The sequence below is a fragment of the Diplotaxodon limnothrissa genome, linkage group LG8, assembly GCF_057381915.1.
Source record: "Diplotaxodon limnothrissa isolate DT_005_m linkage group LG8, D_limnothrissa_male_GT1.1, whole genome shotgun sequence".
Lineage (NCBI taxonomy): Eukaryota > Metazoa > Chordata > Actinopteri > Cichliformes > Cichlidae > Diplotaxodon > Diplotaxodon limnothrissa.
This window is the reverse complement of record NC_140603.1, coordinates 32,473,457-32,489,734: the sequence shown is the minus strand read 5'-3', so window position 1 is coordinate 32,489,734 and position 16,278 is coordinate 32,473,457. Positions and strand designations below refer to the sequence as shown.

Sequence of the window (16,278 nt, the reverse complement as noted above, 5' to 3'; positions counted from 1 at the left end):
GCTCTCACACACACTAATGAAACGCTCTCACACACACACAACTGAAACGCTCTCACACACACTAATGAAACGCTCTCACACACACTACTGAAACGCTCTCACACACACTACTGAAACGCTCTCACACACACTACTGAAACGCTCTCACACACACTACTGAAACGCTCTCACACACACTAATGAAACGCTCTCACACACACTACTGAAACGCTCTCACACACACACAACTGAAACGCTCTCATACACACTACTGAAACGCTCTCACACACACTAATGAAACGCTCTCACACACACTACTGAAACGCTCTCACACACACACAACTGAAACGCTCTCACACACACTACTGAAACGCTCTCACACACACTAATGAAACGCTCTCACACACACTACTGAAACGCTCTCACACACACAACTGAAACGCTCTCACACACACTAATGAAACGCTCTCACACACACTACTGAAATGCTCTCACACACACAACTGAAACGCTCTCACACACACTACTGAAATGCTCTCACACACACCACTGAAACGCTCTCACACACACTACTGAAATTTTAGCTCTCACACACACTACTGAAATTTTAGCTCTCACACACACTACTGAAACGCTCTCACACACACTACTGAAACGCTCTCACACACACTACTGAAATTTTAGCTCTCACACACACTACTGAAACGCTCTCACACACACTACTGAAACGCTCTCTCACACACACTACTGAAATTTCAGCTCTCACACACACTACTGAAACGCTCTCACACACACTACTGAAACGCTCTCTCACACACACTACTGAAACGCTCTCACACACACAACTGAAACGCTCTCACACACACTATTGAAATTTTAGCTCTCACACACACAACTGAAACGCTCTCACACACACAACTGAAACGCTCTCACACACACTACTGAAACGCTCTCACACACACAACTGAAACGCTCTCACACACACTACTGAAACGCTCTCACACACACTACTGAAATGCTCTCACACACACCACTGAAACGCTCTCACACACACTACTGAAATGCTCTCACACACACCACTGAAACGCTCTCACACACACTACTGAAACGCTCTCACACACACTACTGAAATGCTCTCACACACACTACTGAAACGCTCTCACACACACTACTGAAATGCTCTCACACACACTACTGAAATGCTCTCACACACACTACTGAAATGCTCTCACACACACTACTGAAATTTTACCTCTCACACACACTACTGAAACGCTCTCACACACACTACTGAAACGCTCTCACACACACTACTGAAACGCTCTCACACACACCACTGAAACGCTCTCACACACACCACTGAAACGCTCTCACACACACTACTGAAACGCTCTCACACACACCACTGAAACGCTCTCACACACACCACTGAAACGCTCTCACACACACTACTGAAACGCTCTCACACACACAACTGAAACGCTCTCACACACACTACTGAAATGCTCTCACACACACTACTGAAACGCTCTCACACACACTACTGAAATGCTCTCACACACACTACTGAAACGCTCTCACACACACAACTGAAACGCTCTCACACACACTACTGAAATGCTCTCACACACACTACTGAAACGCTCTCACACACACTACTGAAACGCTCTCACACACACTACTGAAACGCTTTCACACACACTACTGAAACGCTCTCACACACACTACTGAAACGCTCTCACACACACTACTGAAACGCTTTCACACACACTACTGAAACGCTCTCACACACACTACTGAAACGCTCTCACACACACACTACTGAAACGCTCTCACACACACAACTGAAACGCTCTCACACACACTACTGAAATTTTACCTCTCACACACACTACTGAAACGCTCTCACACACACAACTGAAACGCTCTCACACACACTACTGAAACACTCTCACACACACTACTGAAACGCTCTCACACACACAACTGAAACGCTCTCACACACACTACTGAAACGCTCTCACACACACTACTGAAATGCTCTCACACACACTACTGAAACGCTCTCACACACACTACTGAAACGCTCTCACACACACAACTGAAACGCTCTCACACACACTACTGAAATTTTACCTCTCACACACACTACTGAAACGCTCTCACACACACTACTGAAATGCTCTCACACACACAACTGAAACGCTCTCACACACACTACTGAAACGCTCTCACACACACTACTGAAATGCTCTCACACACACTACTGAAACGCTCTCACACACACAACTGAAACGCTCTCACACACACAACTGAAACGCTCTCACACACACTACTGAAATTTTACCTCTCACACACACTACTGAAACGCTCTCACACACACTACTGAAATGCTCTCACACACACTACTGAAACGCTCTCACACACACAACTGAAACGCTCTCACACACACTACTGAAACGCTCTCACACACACAACTGAAACGCTCTCACACACACAACTGAAACGCTCTCACACACACTACTGAAATTTTACCTCTCACACACACTACTGAAACGCTCTCACACATACTACTGAAACGCTCTCACACACACTACTGAAATATTACCTCTCACACACACTACTGAAATTTTAGCTCTCACACACACTACTGAAACGCTCTCACACACACTACTGAAACGCTCTCACACACACTACTGAAATTTTACCTCTCACACACACTACTGAAACGCTCTCACACACACTACTGAAATTTTACCTCTCACACACACTACTGAAACGCTCTCACACACACTACTGAAACGCTCTCACACACACTACTGAAATTTTACCTCTCACACACACTACTGAAACGCTCTCACACACACTACTGAAATTTTACCTCTCACACACACTACTGAAACGCTCTCACACACACTACTGAAATTTTACCTCTCACACACACTACTGAAACGCTCTCACACACACTACTGAAACGCTCTCACACACACTACTGAAACGCTCTCGCACACACTACTGAAACGCTCTCACACACACTACTGAAACGCTCTCGCACACACTACTGAAACGCTCTCACACACACTACTGAAATTTTAGCTCTCACACACACTACTGAAACGCTCTCACACACACTACTGAAATTTTAGCTCTCACACACACTACTGAAACGCTCTCACACACACCACTGAAACGCTCTCACACACACTACTGAAACGCTCTCGCACACACTACTGAAACGCTCTCACACACACTACTGAAACGCTCTCGCACACACTACTGAAACGCTCTCACACACACTACTGAAACGCTCTCACACACACTACTGAAACGCTCTCACACACACTAATGAAAACCAAGAGGATTTCAATTGAACAGGAAGGCATTTTAGCTGCACAGGAAGGTGAGGAAAAACAAATAACACATTAATGCACAGCTAACACCGCGGTGACATCTACAACAGTCTGTTAGAGGTATAATTGAAAAATCTTTTGCCTTCATCAGTGACTATCCAAACATTGTTGTAGGATAGCAGCCTATTGCAACAAGTCGGGGCATCCTGGCTATGCTAGCTGCCCGTATAATCTGGAAAGACTGTGTCTGACAGTACCTCATCTACAATGAAATTACATCAGATCCTTGTCATTTTTTACATACTTTCTTTGTTTTTTGAGGTGAGAACCAATGAAGAAGATGTTGAAAGATTTTTTACTTGTGCTCTGCAATGTATTGGGGCGCTCCAAAATGAAAATTCGGACAATATCAGACAAGAGCGGCTTTATAGAGAGCTAGATGATCATACACGAACTCTATCAGAATTTCTTGCTGCTGTATCTCGATATGATCCCAATAATAGGGTTGCCTCCAACCTACTACAATCCTTGTATAGATGCTTTTGCAGCTTGCTACATGAATATGATGCTAGACAGAGATCTGCTTATGTGACCCACAGATTGTTACCCCCAACCACCTTGAGTGGTCATCCAGGTCGGCCACGATACACTATATCTGCTGAACAGATTTCTCACTTTGTTTCCATTGGTATGACATGGCAGAGAATTGCATCATGCTTTGGAATAAGTCGAAGAACCCTGTACAGACACAGACAAACTTTGGGAGTTGAGCCATTAAGCTATGTGGATATTTCAAATCAAGAACTGAATGGCCTTGTGACGGATATCCTACAGAACACTCCAAATGCAGGGGAAGTATACATTCTTGGAAGTCTGAGATCTCGTGGCTTAAGAGTTCAACGTTGGAGGGTCAGACAAAGTCTACAGGAAGTGGATCCTATTGGACGTGCATTTAGACGTCGTCATGCGATAAGGCGAAGGATCTATAGTGTTCAGGCCCCCAACCACTTATGGTAAGTTCACTGGTTTGAAACAAATGATCAGGCCTTGTGTTTAAAAGTATTAACACAATACATCAAAATTAATGGTCCTTCATTCAAAACATTACTGAAGTTAATCTATATGATCAGCATAAGATAATAATAATAAAAAAATAACAATAACCAAAAAAACTGAAATTGATATAAGTATGTTAAATATTTGGGGGATTCATAGTACATCAATTTAGATGTTGTCTAATGTATATACTGTTGAGTTGTTTAATCCTTTATTTCACATCACAATTTTAATCTCTAACATCAATTGTGCCAGGTAAACGTAGTGTGGAAAAAGACATTTTATGCCACTGTGTGTATGTGTGTGCACGTGTGTGTGTGAGAGAGAGAGAGAGGTGTGCTGTTGTTGAAGTAAATGTACAAAATGAAACCTCTAGTTTTTGTTTAAGTACAGAGTCAGGAATTCACTACTAAATAATATGAACAAACATGTGGAACTGTAGTAATGCTTTCTGATCTCTCAACAGGCATTTTGACGGCAACCACAAGTTGATTAGATGGCGCTTGGTCCTGCATGGCTGTGTTGATGGCTTCAGCCGAACTATCATATACTTACATTGCTTATCCAATAACAGAGCCTCAAGTGTCTTGTCATTATTTTTGGAAGGAATACAAAACTTTGGTTTGCCCTTAAGGGTCAGGTGTGATCATGGTATGGAAAATATACAGGTTGCTCGTTTTATGTTACAGAGAAGAGGAGTAGGCAGTGTTATTACAGGTGTTTCAGTACATAACCAAAGAATTGAAAGACTGTGGGCAGAACTCAACAGAGTTGTATCAAGACACTTTATAAATATCTTTAACTTTATGGAAGAACAGGGTATGTTGGATTCACTGAATGAGCTACATCTTTTTTGTCTGCATTATGTTTATTTGCCAAGGATTGAAAGAGCATTAACAGAATTTGTCAATCAGTGGAACAACCATGGTCTCTCTACACAAGGAGGACAGACCCCTCTTCAGCTGTGGCATACAGGTGTCACAAACAATGTGGGAATCCTGTCGTTTATAAATGACATTTTTCATGTTGATAACTATTATGGCGTTGATGAAGAAGAGCCATTACCAGAACTTCAAACAAACAATAATGTCAATATTCCAGCTATTGACATCAACATAAATGAGACTGCAATGAACATAATTCAACAAGTGAATCCATTAGAAAATGATGGAAATCATGGAATAGATGTGTTTTCTTCACTTTTACACCTTCTACATTAAATAAAATATTTTGCAAAAAATAAAAAAAAAGATATATAAAAAAAACATTTCAGAAAACATATGTGATCGAAACTAACATATTGAAACCATTTTCTTTAAAATGATAAAATGACAGCTCTGTTGTCAAACAGAAACTGACACAGGCAGAAGAATAAACAGACACAAAGACAACCAAATCAAAAACCGATGGACATACACATGAAATGAGTAAAGTGACACAAATTTTGTATATTCAAACTCAACAATCTAAATTAACTTCTGACGTGCTGTTAAACAATTGGTATCTACCTGTATGAATCCTGAAGAACAATCACTTCTTGTCAAATTGATGTCTTAAAACATCAATTTGACTGAGGCAGGTAAATTTGGAAATATTAAAACCTTAACAAGTTAATACTCAATACTCACTTTGAATCAAAAGAGAGACCAATACAAAAGAGAAACACGCAAACTCCTCCAGCATAATGTGTTCATACCCTGCCAAAACCGTAAGTGTTACCTAATGCAAAATCAAACTTCTCCTTGAACAGCTGGTATGAAACATGCAGTGGCAGCCTAATGCAGTTAACACACGTGTTGGCAAGAGGGAAAATTGGTGTAGAAGAGAAGTCATCGTCTCCTCTATGAATGAACTCAATCGAGGGTGCTGGGGAAAAGCCAATAGGTGGCACCGCAGTTGCTCCAGTTGCAAAGGCCAATATCTTCTGTAATTTGGAAGGTCCTTCTTCTTCTGCATAAAACAGAGAAGGAAAAAAGTGTTAAAAGGTTATTTCATTTGGCCAACATAAATTGTCAGTGAGTACAAATCTAAAGCAAGAATCTTAATGACTGTTATTGCAATGACTATAGAGCATGCTTTTCATCTTTCAATAGTCTCAAAGAACTATGTAAAAATGTTACTACAACCAAGAGGGTAATGTGGTGTTATTGTTATATGAGTATGTTATTTAAAATAAAGATTTCAGAAAAGCTAACCTATAAATCGTTACATCTATTTATTGTGCACTAAAGTGACAATTACCTTCTGCATCTTGGAGATAGTCTCTCCAGAAGGTAACAACTGTCTCCTCAGCAGCTCTTCTGTTGCTTCCTTCTGGAGATAGATGAATGTTGAAAAGATCATCCACCTGGTCAGCAGTCAGCATATGTGGCTCATAGCAGAACAGAGGGCGAAAACTGTCTGGATGCCTCCTCATTTTCTCGAGAACCCCAAGAGTTTTCAGACCTTCACAAAATCTGGATAAACAGCACAAAGAAATTTTATTCAATAATTCTGCAATTTCATGCTTCTAAGTTAATTGTATATTATCAATTTGGCACAATCAGTTATACTAGGTTATTAACTGGCCATTTTGATTAATAGGTAAGATTTTTATCACATTTTAATTAATCTGAAAAACACAGAATACCAAAATACCTTTGAAATGGACCTTGAACCCTGTGGATGACCTGAAACATGACAATATCATGTACCAGCAGATCCCTGTCTCTTAGTGAACGCATAGGCCTCAGGCATCCTGCATTGGCCAAGTAATCAAGCAGAGGTTCTTTTGACTTTTCAAGGTCCTCAAGGGTTGTACTTTGAGATATCTAGCATCACAAAGAGCAGAGGAAGGGCTTGTTATGGAAGTTACTCAGTAGTCTTATAACCTATTAGAAGGAACCCAGCCACCAGTGGTCTACACAATCACAATATGCCCGCGCGTACATTGAAAGTCAAATGACTACACATATTTTTTTAATATGTTTACAATGTGCTTAAAAAAATGAGAAAATATACTCTTTCGTCTACCCTTATCTACTGAATCTTAGTTTAATATAGCAGCAAAATATAAAAACTTGGCATTCAGCAATGGCCAGACTGATCCGGATAAACATTCCCTGCAAAAGAAAACTGGAACACAAACTATTTTCAATTCACTATAAGATTTATAAAATAAACATATAGAGACCTTTCGGACTTTTTCAAAGAGTTCCAGGTCAGCTATGTCTTCCAGGGCTGGATTTGCTGAATTTCCAACCAGAAGGGAAAATTAAGAACATACTTAAGATGGCGGCGCGCACAGACGCAGCGGCCCGGAGCTCCTACACTTTTGCACTTTTGGTGGTACTGTGTATTATTTCACACAGTCTGGGGTTACTTCAATACAACAGAGATGATCTACTACAACTAAGCCGTGGAGATCTTCAACTAACATCCGAGTATCTCATCCCCCCGGAGATCGTTAAGCAACCCCCGGGGCTACCCGCAACAGCAAGCCGCAGGAGGAGACGTTGCGATCGGAGGCAGAAGAGAGGCAAGCGGGGAGGCCTGTGGGCACGGCTAAAGACTAGTCCGTTTAAACCACCACTCCCGATCATATTCCTCTCCAACGCCCGTTCAATCCGTTACAAACTGGATGAAATACGACTGCAGATCGCCACTCGACGGACTTTTAATAACTGTTCGTGCATGATTTTCACTGAAACCTGGTTGGACAGCGCCATTCCCGATGCGGCTATCGATCTAGCAGGCCGCACCGCCTATCGAGCCGACAGGTCTGCGGACTCGGGTAAGAAGACTGGCGGGGGGCTGTGCATCTATATTAACAACCTTTGGTGCACGAACGTCACGGTAACGGAAAGACTGTGCAGTACAGAGGTAGAACTGTTGGTGTTAAAGTGCCGTCCATTCTATCTCCCTCGGGAATTTTCTGCCGTTTACATCTGCGCTGTTTACATTCCACCAGATGCTAATGCTAAGCTAGCGTTAGCACAATTGAGCAGCAGCATCAATAACAGCCTGGTAGCACACCCGGACAGTGTCTTTATTGCGGCTGGGGATTTTAACCACGCGGACCTGAAATCTGTACTTCACAATTTCCACCGTAATGTGAAGTGTGCTACCAGAGGAGATAGAACGTTGGACCAGGTGTACACCAACATGGCGAATGCGTACAGAGCCCAGGCTTATCCCCACCTGGGTCTGTCAGACCATCTCTCCCTTCTGCTACACCCAATATACACACAAAAGATCAAGAGCACTGGGATTACAACCAAAACCGTGAGAACATGGCCGCAGGATGCTATTCCGATGCTTCAGGACTGTTTCCACTGCACAGACTGGGATGTATTCAAGGTGCAGGACACTGACAATCGTGTCGCATTGGACAGTTACACCTCCACTGTCTTGGACTACATCTGTTTCTGTGTGGACAATGTAACAACTTGGAAACGATTCCGTGTGTTCCCTAATAATCCACCCTGGATGACACACGGAGTTCAACAACTTATTCGAACAAGGAACAACGCTTTCAAATCCGGGGACCAGGAGGCATACAGTGCTGCCAGGGCCAACCTGAGAAGAGGCATCAAGACTGCCAAGCAGCAGCACAGGAGGCGTATCGAGGCCAGGTTTGAGAACAACACAAACCCAAGGCAGGTCTGGGAGGGCATCAGGGCTATCACGGACTACAAAAGGAGAACACCATCACCCTCAGCCGACAGTTCTACTCTGGCTGAGGATCTAAATCTCTTTTATGCCCGTTTTGATAGGGAGAACACCGACCCTGTCCTGTCCCCTCTCCCCTCAACCGACCCTGCTCCGGTCCTGAGCACTCATGAGCTGAGGCGTGTGTTCCGGAGCATTAACACCAGGAAGGCGGCCGGGCCGGATGGAGTGCTGGGCCGGGTGCTAAAAGACTGTGCTGCGGACCTGGCGGACGTCTTCACCTCTATATATAACACCTCGTTGTCCTGTTCACTGGTACCATCCTGTTTCAAAGCAGCAACCATCGTTCCCATCCCAAAACAGTCAAATGTCACATGTCTGAACGATTTCAGACCTGTGGCACTCACACCCATTCCCGCCAAATGCCTGGAGAGACTGGTCATTAAACACATCAGAGCTGCTTTTCCACCATCTCTGGACTCGCACCAGTTTGCATACAGGGAGAACCGGTCAACCGAGGATGCGATCGCCACAGTGCTGCACACATTACTGAAGCACTTGGAACACAGGAACACCTATGCACGGCTCCTCTTTGTAGACTACAGCTCGGCTTTTAATACCATCCGGCCATACAAACTCCGTCCCAAACTCCACCAACTGGGACTTAACTCCTCTCTGTGCAACTGGATTGTGGACTTCCTCACTAACCGTAGACAGAGTGTCAGAGTGGGTAAGAACACCTCTTCCACCCTTGTGGTCAACACCGGTGCCCCTCAGGGGTGTGTTCTGAGCCCTCTGCTATACACTCTCTTCACCCATGACTGTATTTCCTCCTGCGCGTCCAATCTCATTGTTAAGTTTGCAGATGACACCACAGTGCTCGGACTTATATCCAACAATGATGAGACAAACTATAGGACAGAGGTGCAACAACTAGAGTCATGGTGCCACGACAATAACTTGGTCTTAAACACCAAAAAGACCAAGGAGATCATTGTAGATTTCCGGAAGAGGGGTCATAACAACCATCTGCCTCTCTTCATTGGCAGTGAGGCGGTGGAGAGGGTGAGCAGTTTTAAATTCTTGGGGGTAACTGTGACCGAGGACCTGTCCTGGGGCAACCATATCACCTCAGTTGCACGGAAGGCCCAACAGCGCCTCTACTACCTGAGGAGACTACGGAGCGCACACATTCCCAGATCTCTGATGTTGAACTTCTACAACTGTGCCATCAGCAGCGTTCTGACGTATGGATTTCTAGTGTGGTTCCCCAGCTGCACCAAGGCCGATCAGCAAGCACTCCAGCGGGTGGTGAAAGAAGCTGGCAGAATTATTGGAACAAGTCTGCCAGAGATCAGTAATATCTTCCCCACTCGCTGTCTGAGGAGGGTGCACAGTATCCTGCGGGACCAACATCACCCTGCGCGCCACCTTTTCCATCTGCTGCCCTCAGGGAGAAGGTACAGGTCTATACAGGCCAGAACATCCAGACTGGCCAACAGCCTGTATCCACAGGCTGTGAGGCTCCTGAACTCTCTGCCCCCCTCTCACGGACAATAACCATATCCAACTTCTTAATAGCAATGAACTGGTCTGCATTGGTGCATCATATCTTTATTCTCTTCCCCCTCCTGCCCCCCCCCCCCCCCCTCTTTCTTAAATAGATAACTATCATATCTGATATCATATCTCACAGTACAATAATATTGAATGGGTTGCATTGTTGTATTTTGTCATGTTTCTCAGGTCTTTGTCTGAATTTCTACGAACATTATTGCTAAGGATTGTCTTATTGCATTGGAGTCACACTGGGTTAAATATGTACACTTGGGTTTTAAGGGGTATTTATTATTTTCTTCTTTTTTGGGGGTTGTATGGAAGCCCCAAACGCAATTTCATTGTTCTTGACAATGACAATAAATAAATAAATACTAAAAAAATACTAAAATACTGTTGGTGACAGAAAGTTAGGTGGTGGACCACCATGTACCAAGCTCACTGCAATGGCTCTCCCAGAGATGTAGTACCAGTCCCCTCTGAGAGCTGCAAAGCAACAGAATAAAAGGAAAAGCAAAATTGTCAGTAATGTTGCCTGTAAAAATAAATATCAGTTAAACAGTTCCCACTATTAATCTTAGAAAAATAGGTAATTACCAGTACTGTCAAGAGCCAAGTTCTTGCAGTTTTCTTTCCCCTCAAACATGGCTGACCTGGCAATGGTGTCCATCAATAGTCTCAAGAATTCCCTCTTTGGCCCACCTAAATCAACCCCTTCCTCATTTTTCCCATATCATCTGAGAATTTCACACAGATCATCAAGTTGGGATCATAAGATAGCCTTTGAAAACCACGCAAGGCTCCCTCCCACACAGCAGAGCGATTTATATTAAATTTGCACTGCTGTTTTGTGCTAATTTTGCTTGATAGTTCCAGCAGTATCTCTTGAACAGGGACTTTTTCTGCACTAAAAAAAGAAAATAAAACAGAAAATAAAATATATCAGCCATGTAGTCATGTTACAGAATTTGAGAATATGTGTCACACTGATCATAGAGAGTTAAAGCTTTAAAGGTTTATATTGATTTGACAATTCTGGAAAGCCCAAATTATGTCTCAAACTCAAATTCTGTATGTTTGTTACTCACATCTGATTCTCCAAGCTCGCAATTATAGCTTGATTTAAATCCTCATCATCTGAAGAATCGCCAGAAAGCGATGTCACGAGAGTTAAATATGAAGAATAATCTTCATCATTAACGCTCATGGCAGGGATGTCTTCACTTCTTGCATTGAAATCTCTGCTGTGACTGCTTGTGCTAGGTTTGTCATCACTTCTTGCCATGTAGCCTTCATCACAAATGCTGTTCCCATCACTTCCTTGCTTTGCCCGTTGCCTTTTACCAACACTCCTTCGAATACAGTTGGTCCCAGTATCATCTTCTTCATCACTGCTAGTGCCAGGGTTATCACCTTTAACATGACTTCTTAACCTTGTAGTGACTTGGCTGCTCATGTCTTGTTGGATTTTTGAACTATCAACTTCAAAACAATCATTGTCACTGTCCTTATCAGTTGCACAACTGCTTAATGCTGATTTGGAGCTGATGTGGGAAGGATCTTTGTCTTCATCTGATTCACTCTTCAACAGAAAAAGACCAAAAACATATATCAAAAGCAAGTAATTATAGCTTATCTTAAAAAGATTAAAATAAGAAATATCCATATTGATTGCTCCCAAACACTTGTTTTAAATAAATATATTCTATTTTGCTAGAAGCCCAATTGTTGACATGTTTTTTCCCAAATCATGATTACTTTTCATTCTTTTAGTAACTTACTAAAAGTGTCCTTGATGGCCTTACATAGAGGGCTTTGGTTTTAAAAACCTTTAGGATCAGCATCCCATTCAGCTCCTGACCAACTTGGAGCTTTGGAGACACCAGCTTATTGCCACAAGCCATTAGAAACTCGAGGCTACAAAAAATAAATAGGGACAACAGCAATTGCTAATTAGTTAAACATTTTAAGTATTAGTTAAATATTTTATTATATATTGTTCTGTTTGTGTGTATGCTTTTATGACTTAAATTCTACTGGTATAGTCATATGTTTTTATAATGATGAATAATATTTTAAACTTCTTTACTTTGGTATATTATCTTTAAGTACGTACAAGTCATTACATGAATACACACAGTAACAATAAACAATAGTATTTTACCTGACATCCTCTGGAATGCGTTCACCAAAGCTTTCCTTGATGTGTTTCACGACAGTTTGGTTGTCCCAGGTCTTCTGGAATTCAAAAGCACTGAGGATGTGCCCATGTTTGTGTAACCATAATTTTGAACCTTGTTTGCACACTACTCCCCATGATGGAGTTGGAAGTAGTATAACATCTTTGTTGAAATGGTCATGCTGCTGGGCCATAGCTCTGAAATATAAATATTAGATACCATAAACAACAGCAAGTGATAACTAATAATACTGAGATGCAGACAGCAGAACACTATCCAAACCCCTACACAGAATGCTTTCATAGACAAAATTGTTGTAGTTAGGCAAACATAAGGGTTAATTTTGTATACTTTTTTTATACTTTTCCGAGAATACGTGCTTCTTTTGTGGTTCGGACTCCTTCTGACATTTCTTTGGAGGTGGAGGAAAACCAAAGTAATTGCTTAAAGGAGCGTCTTCGACATCTTTAAGAGTTCTAAACAAATGTCTGTCCTCCTCCAGAAAATCCTATGTACGCAAACACGCGTTGCAACTTCTTATCTTGTGCGTGTCTTTTATTTTGACAGCGAATGCACACCTGCGGACCACTTATGTGCAGCCCTGGTTATTTAGCTCGTCATTGCAGCCACAGAAATTCTTTTGTCCATGAAACCATAAAGCTGCACTTTCTTTTTGCCTTATAGTCTGATTTGTCATAACTTCTCCGTTTTGTGGTAAGCTTTTCTTTGGCTGTCACTTCTTCACCCTGACCTGTCTTATTTGGCTCAGCAGAACTAAAATATAAATCCTGCTGCTTTTACACACGGACTCACATAAGCTCAGCGATTCTCTGCGCGATCAACCTCTCACATGTTTAAGCTGCAGGAGATTTCACTTGTCATGTTTGCATAGTAAGCTAACGATTGATAAGACGATGTCAGAGGAATTGGTGCACAAATTATCATCACTCACAGATCAGTGCTGTCGCTCTCTATACACAGTTGCATAACACATAATTGCAAAGTGAAAGCAAAAAACCAGCGCAAATTCAAACGCGATTTCAATATGTCACATATTGACAGTGGCTCACCGATGCCAATGACATAATTACCCAGCTACATTTCTGAAAGAATGCAAAAGCATTGACATATATTTTTCCTACAATAGCCCGACGGGCAGGGCAGAGATAGATTTTGGTAGCCTGGAAAAATCGCTAGCCCCAGGACATCGGGCTAGCGATTTTGCGAGCCCTGCAGTATATTATTAAATATCAGACTATTACATATGGCCCCATTTCAGGCAAGTGAATACAAACTCATTAAACTTTGTAACTACCTTTTTCTTCTGGTGCCTGATGTCCAGCTGCCGAAGCATTGCCGAGTTTGATAACGTGGTGCAGGTGCACATTCTCTCCTGACTGTAGATGTCGCTGGCATGGGCAAGCTGCTACGTTGACGTGAGGGAAAGAGGGATGTTAAGTGACTATCCAGTCCGTCCACACTGGTACTTGCAACAGGTTGCTGCCCCACGACTGTGGCATTTGACAAAGTTCTGATGGTCTCTGCTGAGGATAATATACTGTTGAGTAATGCGGCTGCTTCACTTAGGCTACTAGCAGGTTGCTGAGTAGACATCTGTGTAGTGGTTTGAAGTGTACCACTTTTTCCTTCACTTTCCTGGTCTGGACACAACTTCCTGTTCATCTAAAACCCCTTCCTGTTTAACTGAAATGCCTTCCTGTTCAACTGAAACGCCTTCCTGTTTAACTGAAATGCCTTCCTGTTCAACTGAAATGCCTTGGATTTTCAGTAGTGTGTGTGAGAGCGTTTCAGTAGTGTGTGTGAGAGGTAAAATTTCAGTAGTGTGTGTGAGAGCGTTTCAGTAGTGTGTGTGAGAGCGTTTCAGTAGTGTGTGTGAGAGCATTTCAATAGTGTGTGTGAGAGGTAAAATTTCAGTAGTGTGTGTGAGAGCATTTCAGTTGTGTGTGTGAGAGTATTTCAATAGTGTGTGTGAGAGGTAAAATTTCAGTAGTGTGTGTGAGAGGTAAAATTTCAGTAGTGTGTGTGAGAGCGTTTCAGTAGTGTGTGTGAGAGCGTTTCAGTAGTGTGTGTGAGAGCGTTTCAGTAGTGTGTGTGAGAGCGTTTCAGTTGTGTGTGTGTGAGAGCGTTTCAGTAGTGTGTGTGAGAGCGTTTCAGTAGTGTGTGTGAGAGCATTTCAGTTGTGTGCGTGAGAGGTAAAATTTCAGTAGTGTGTGTGAGAGCATTTCAGTTGTGTGTGTGAGAGTATTTCAATAGTGTGTGTGAGAGGTAAAATTTCAGTAGTGTGTGTGAGAGGTAAAATTTCAGTAGTGTGTGTGAGAGCGTTTCAGTAGTGTGTGTGAGAGCGTTTCAGTAGTGTGTGTGAGAGCGTTTCAGTAGTGTGTGTGAGAGCGTTTCAGTAGTGTGTGTGAGAGCGTTTCAGTTGTGTGTGTGTGAGAGCGTTTCAGTAGTGTGTGTGAGAGCGTTTCAGTAGTGTGTGTGAGAGGTAAAATTTCAGTAGTGTGTGTGAGAGCGTTTCAGTTGTGTGTGTGAGAGCGTTTCAGTTGTGTGTGTGAGAGCGTTTCAGTAGTGTGTGTGAGAGCGTTTCAGTAGTGTGTGTGAGAGCGTTTCAGTTGTGTGTGTGAGAGCGTTTCAGTAGTGTGTGTGAGAGGTAAAATTTCAGTAGTGTGTGTGAGAGCGTTTCAGTTGTGTGTGTGAGAGCATTTCAGTAGTGTGTATGAGAGCGTTTCAGTTGTGTGTGTGAGAGCATTTCAATAGTGTGTGTGAGAGGTAAAATTTCAGTAGTGTGTGTGAGAGGTAAAATTTCAGTAGTGTGTGTGAGAGCGTTTCAGTAGTGTGTGTGAGAGCGTTTCAGTAGTGTGTGTGAGAGCGTTTCAGTAGTGTGTGTGAGAGGTAAAATTTCAGTAGTGTGTGTGAGAGCATTTCAGTTGTGTGTGTGAGAGCATTTCAGTTGTGTGTGTGAGAGCGTTTCAGTTGTGTGTGTGAGAGCATTTCAATAGTGTGTGTGAGAGGTAAAATTTCAGTTGTGTGTGTGAGAGCATTTCAATAGTGTGTGTGAGAGGTAAAATTTCAGTAGTGTGTGTGAGAGGTAAAATTTCAGTAGTGTGTGTGAGAGCGTTTCAGTAGTGTGTGTGAGAGCGTTTCAGTAGTGTGTGTGAGAGGTAAAATTTCAGTAGTGTGTGTGAGAGCGTTTCAGTAGTGTGTGTGAGAGCGTTTCAGTAGTGTGTGTGAGAGCGTTTCAGTAGTGTGTGTGAGAGGTAAAATTTCAGTAGTGTGTGTGAGAGCATTTCAGTAGTGTGTGTGAGAGCGTTTCAGTTGTGTGTGTGAGAGCGTTTCAGTTGTGTGTGTGAGAGCGTTTCAGTAGTGTGTGTGAGAGCGTTTCAGTTGTGTGTGTGAGAGCGTTTCAGTAGTGTGTGTGAGAGCGTTTCAGTAGTGTGTGTGAGAGCGTTTCAGTAGTGTGTGTGAGAGGTAAAATTTCAGTAGTGTGT

At 42.6% G+C, this 16,278-nt stretch overlaps 2 protein-coding genes and 1 pseudogene across 2 annotated transcripts in view; 2 read left to right on the top strand and 1 right to left on the bottom strand.

The window, feature by feature from the left end:
* Window positions 1-16,278, top strand: part of ankfn1a (ankyrin repeat and fibronectin type III domain containing 1a) — a 108,191-nt gene that overhangs the window by 58,956 nt on the left and 32,957 nt on the right. The gene's annotated exons all lie outside the window — the stretch shown is intronic.
* On the top strand, window positions 3,899-5,760 carry LOC146627470 (uncharacterized). Its single transcript, XM_085361757.1, has 3 exons — window positions 3,899-4,342; window positions 4,852-5,374; window positions 5,737-5,760. Exons 1-3 carry the CDS (start codon window positions 4,020-4,022, stop codon window positions 5,758-5,760), a joined length of 870 nt encoding a protein of 289 aa, XP_085217883.1. The 5' UTR covers window positions 3,899-4,019.
* Window positions 6,076-12,509, bottom strand: LOC146627469 (G2/M phase-specific E3 ubiquitin-protein ligase-like; annotated as a pseudogene).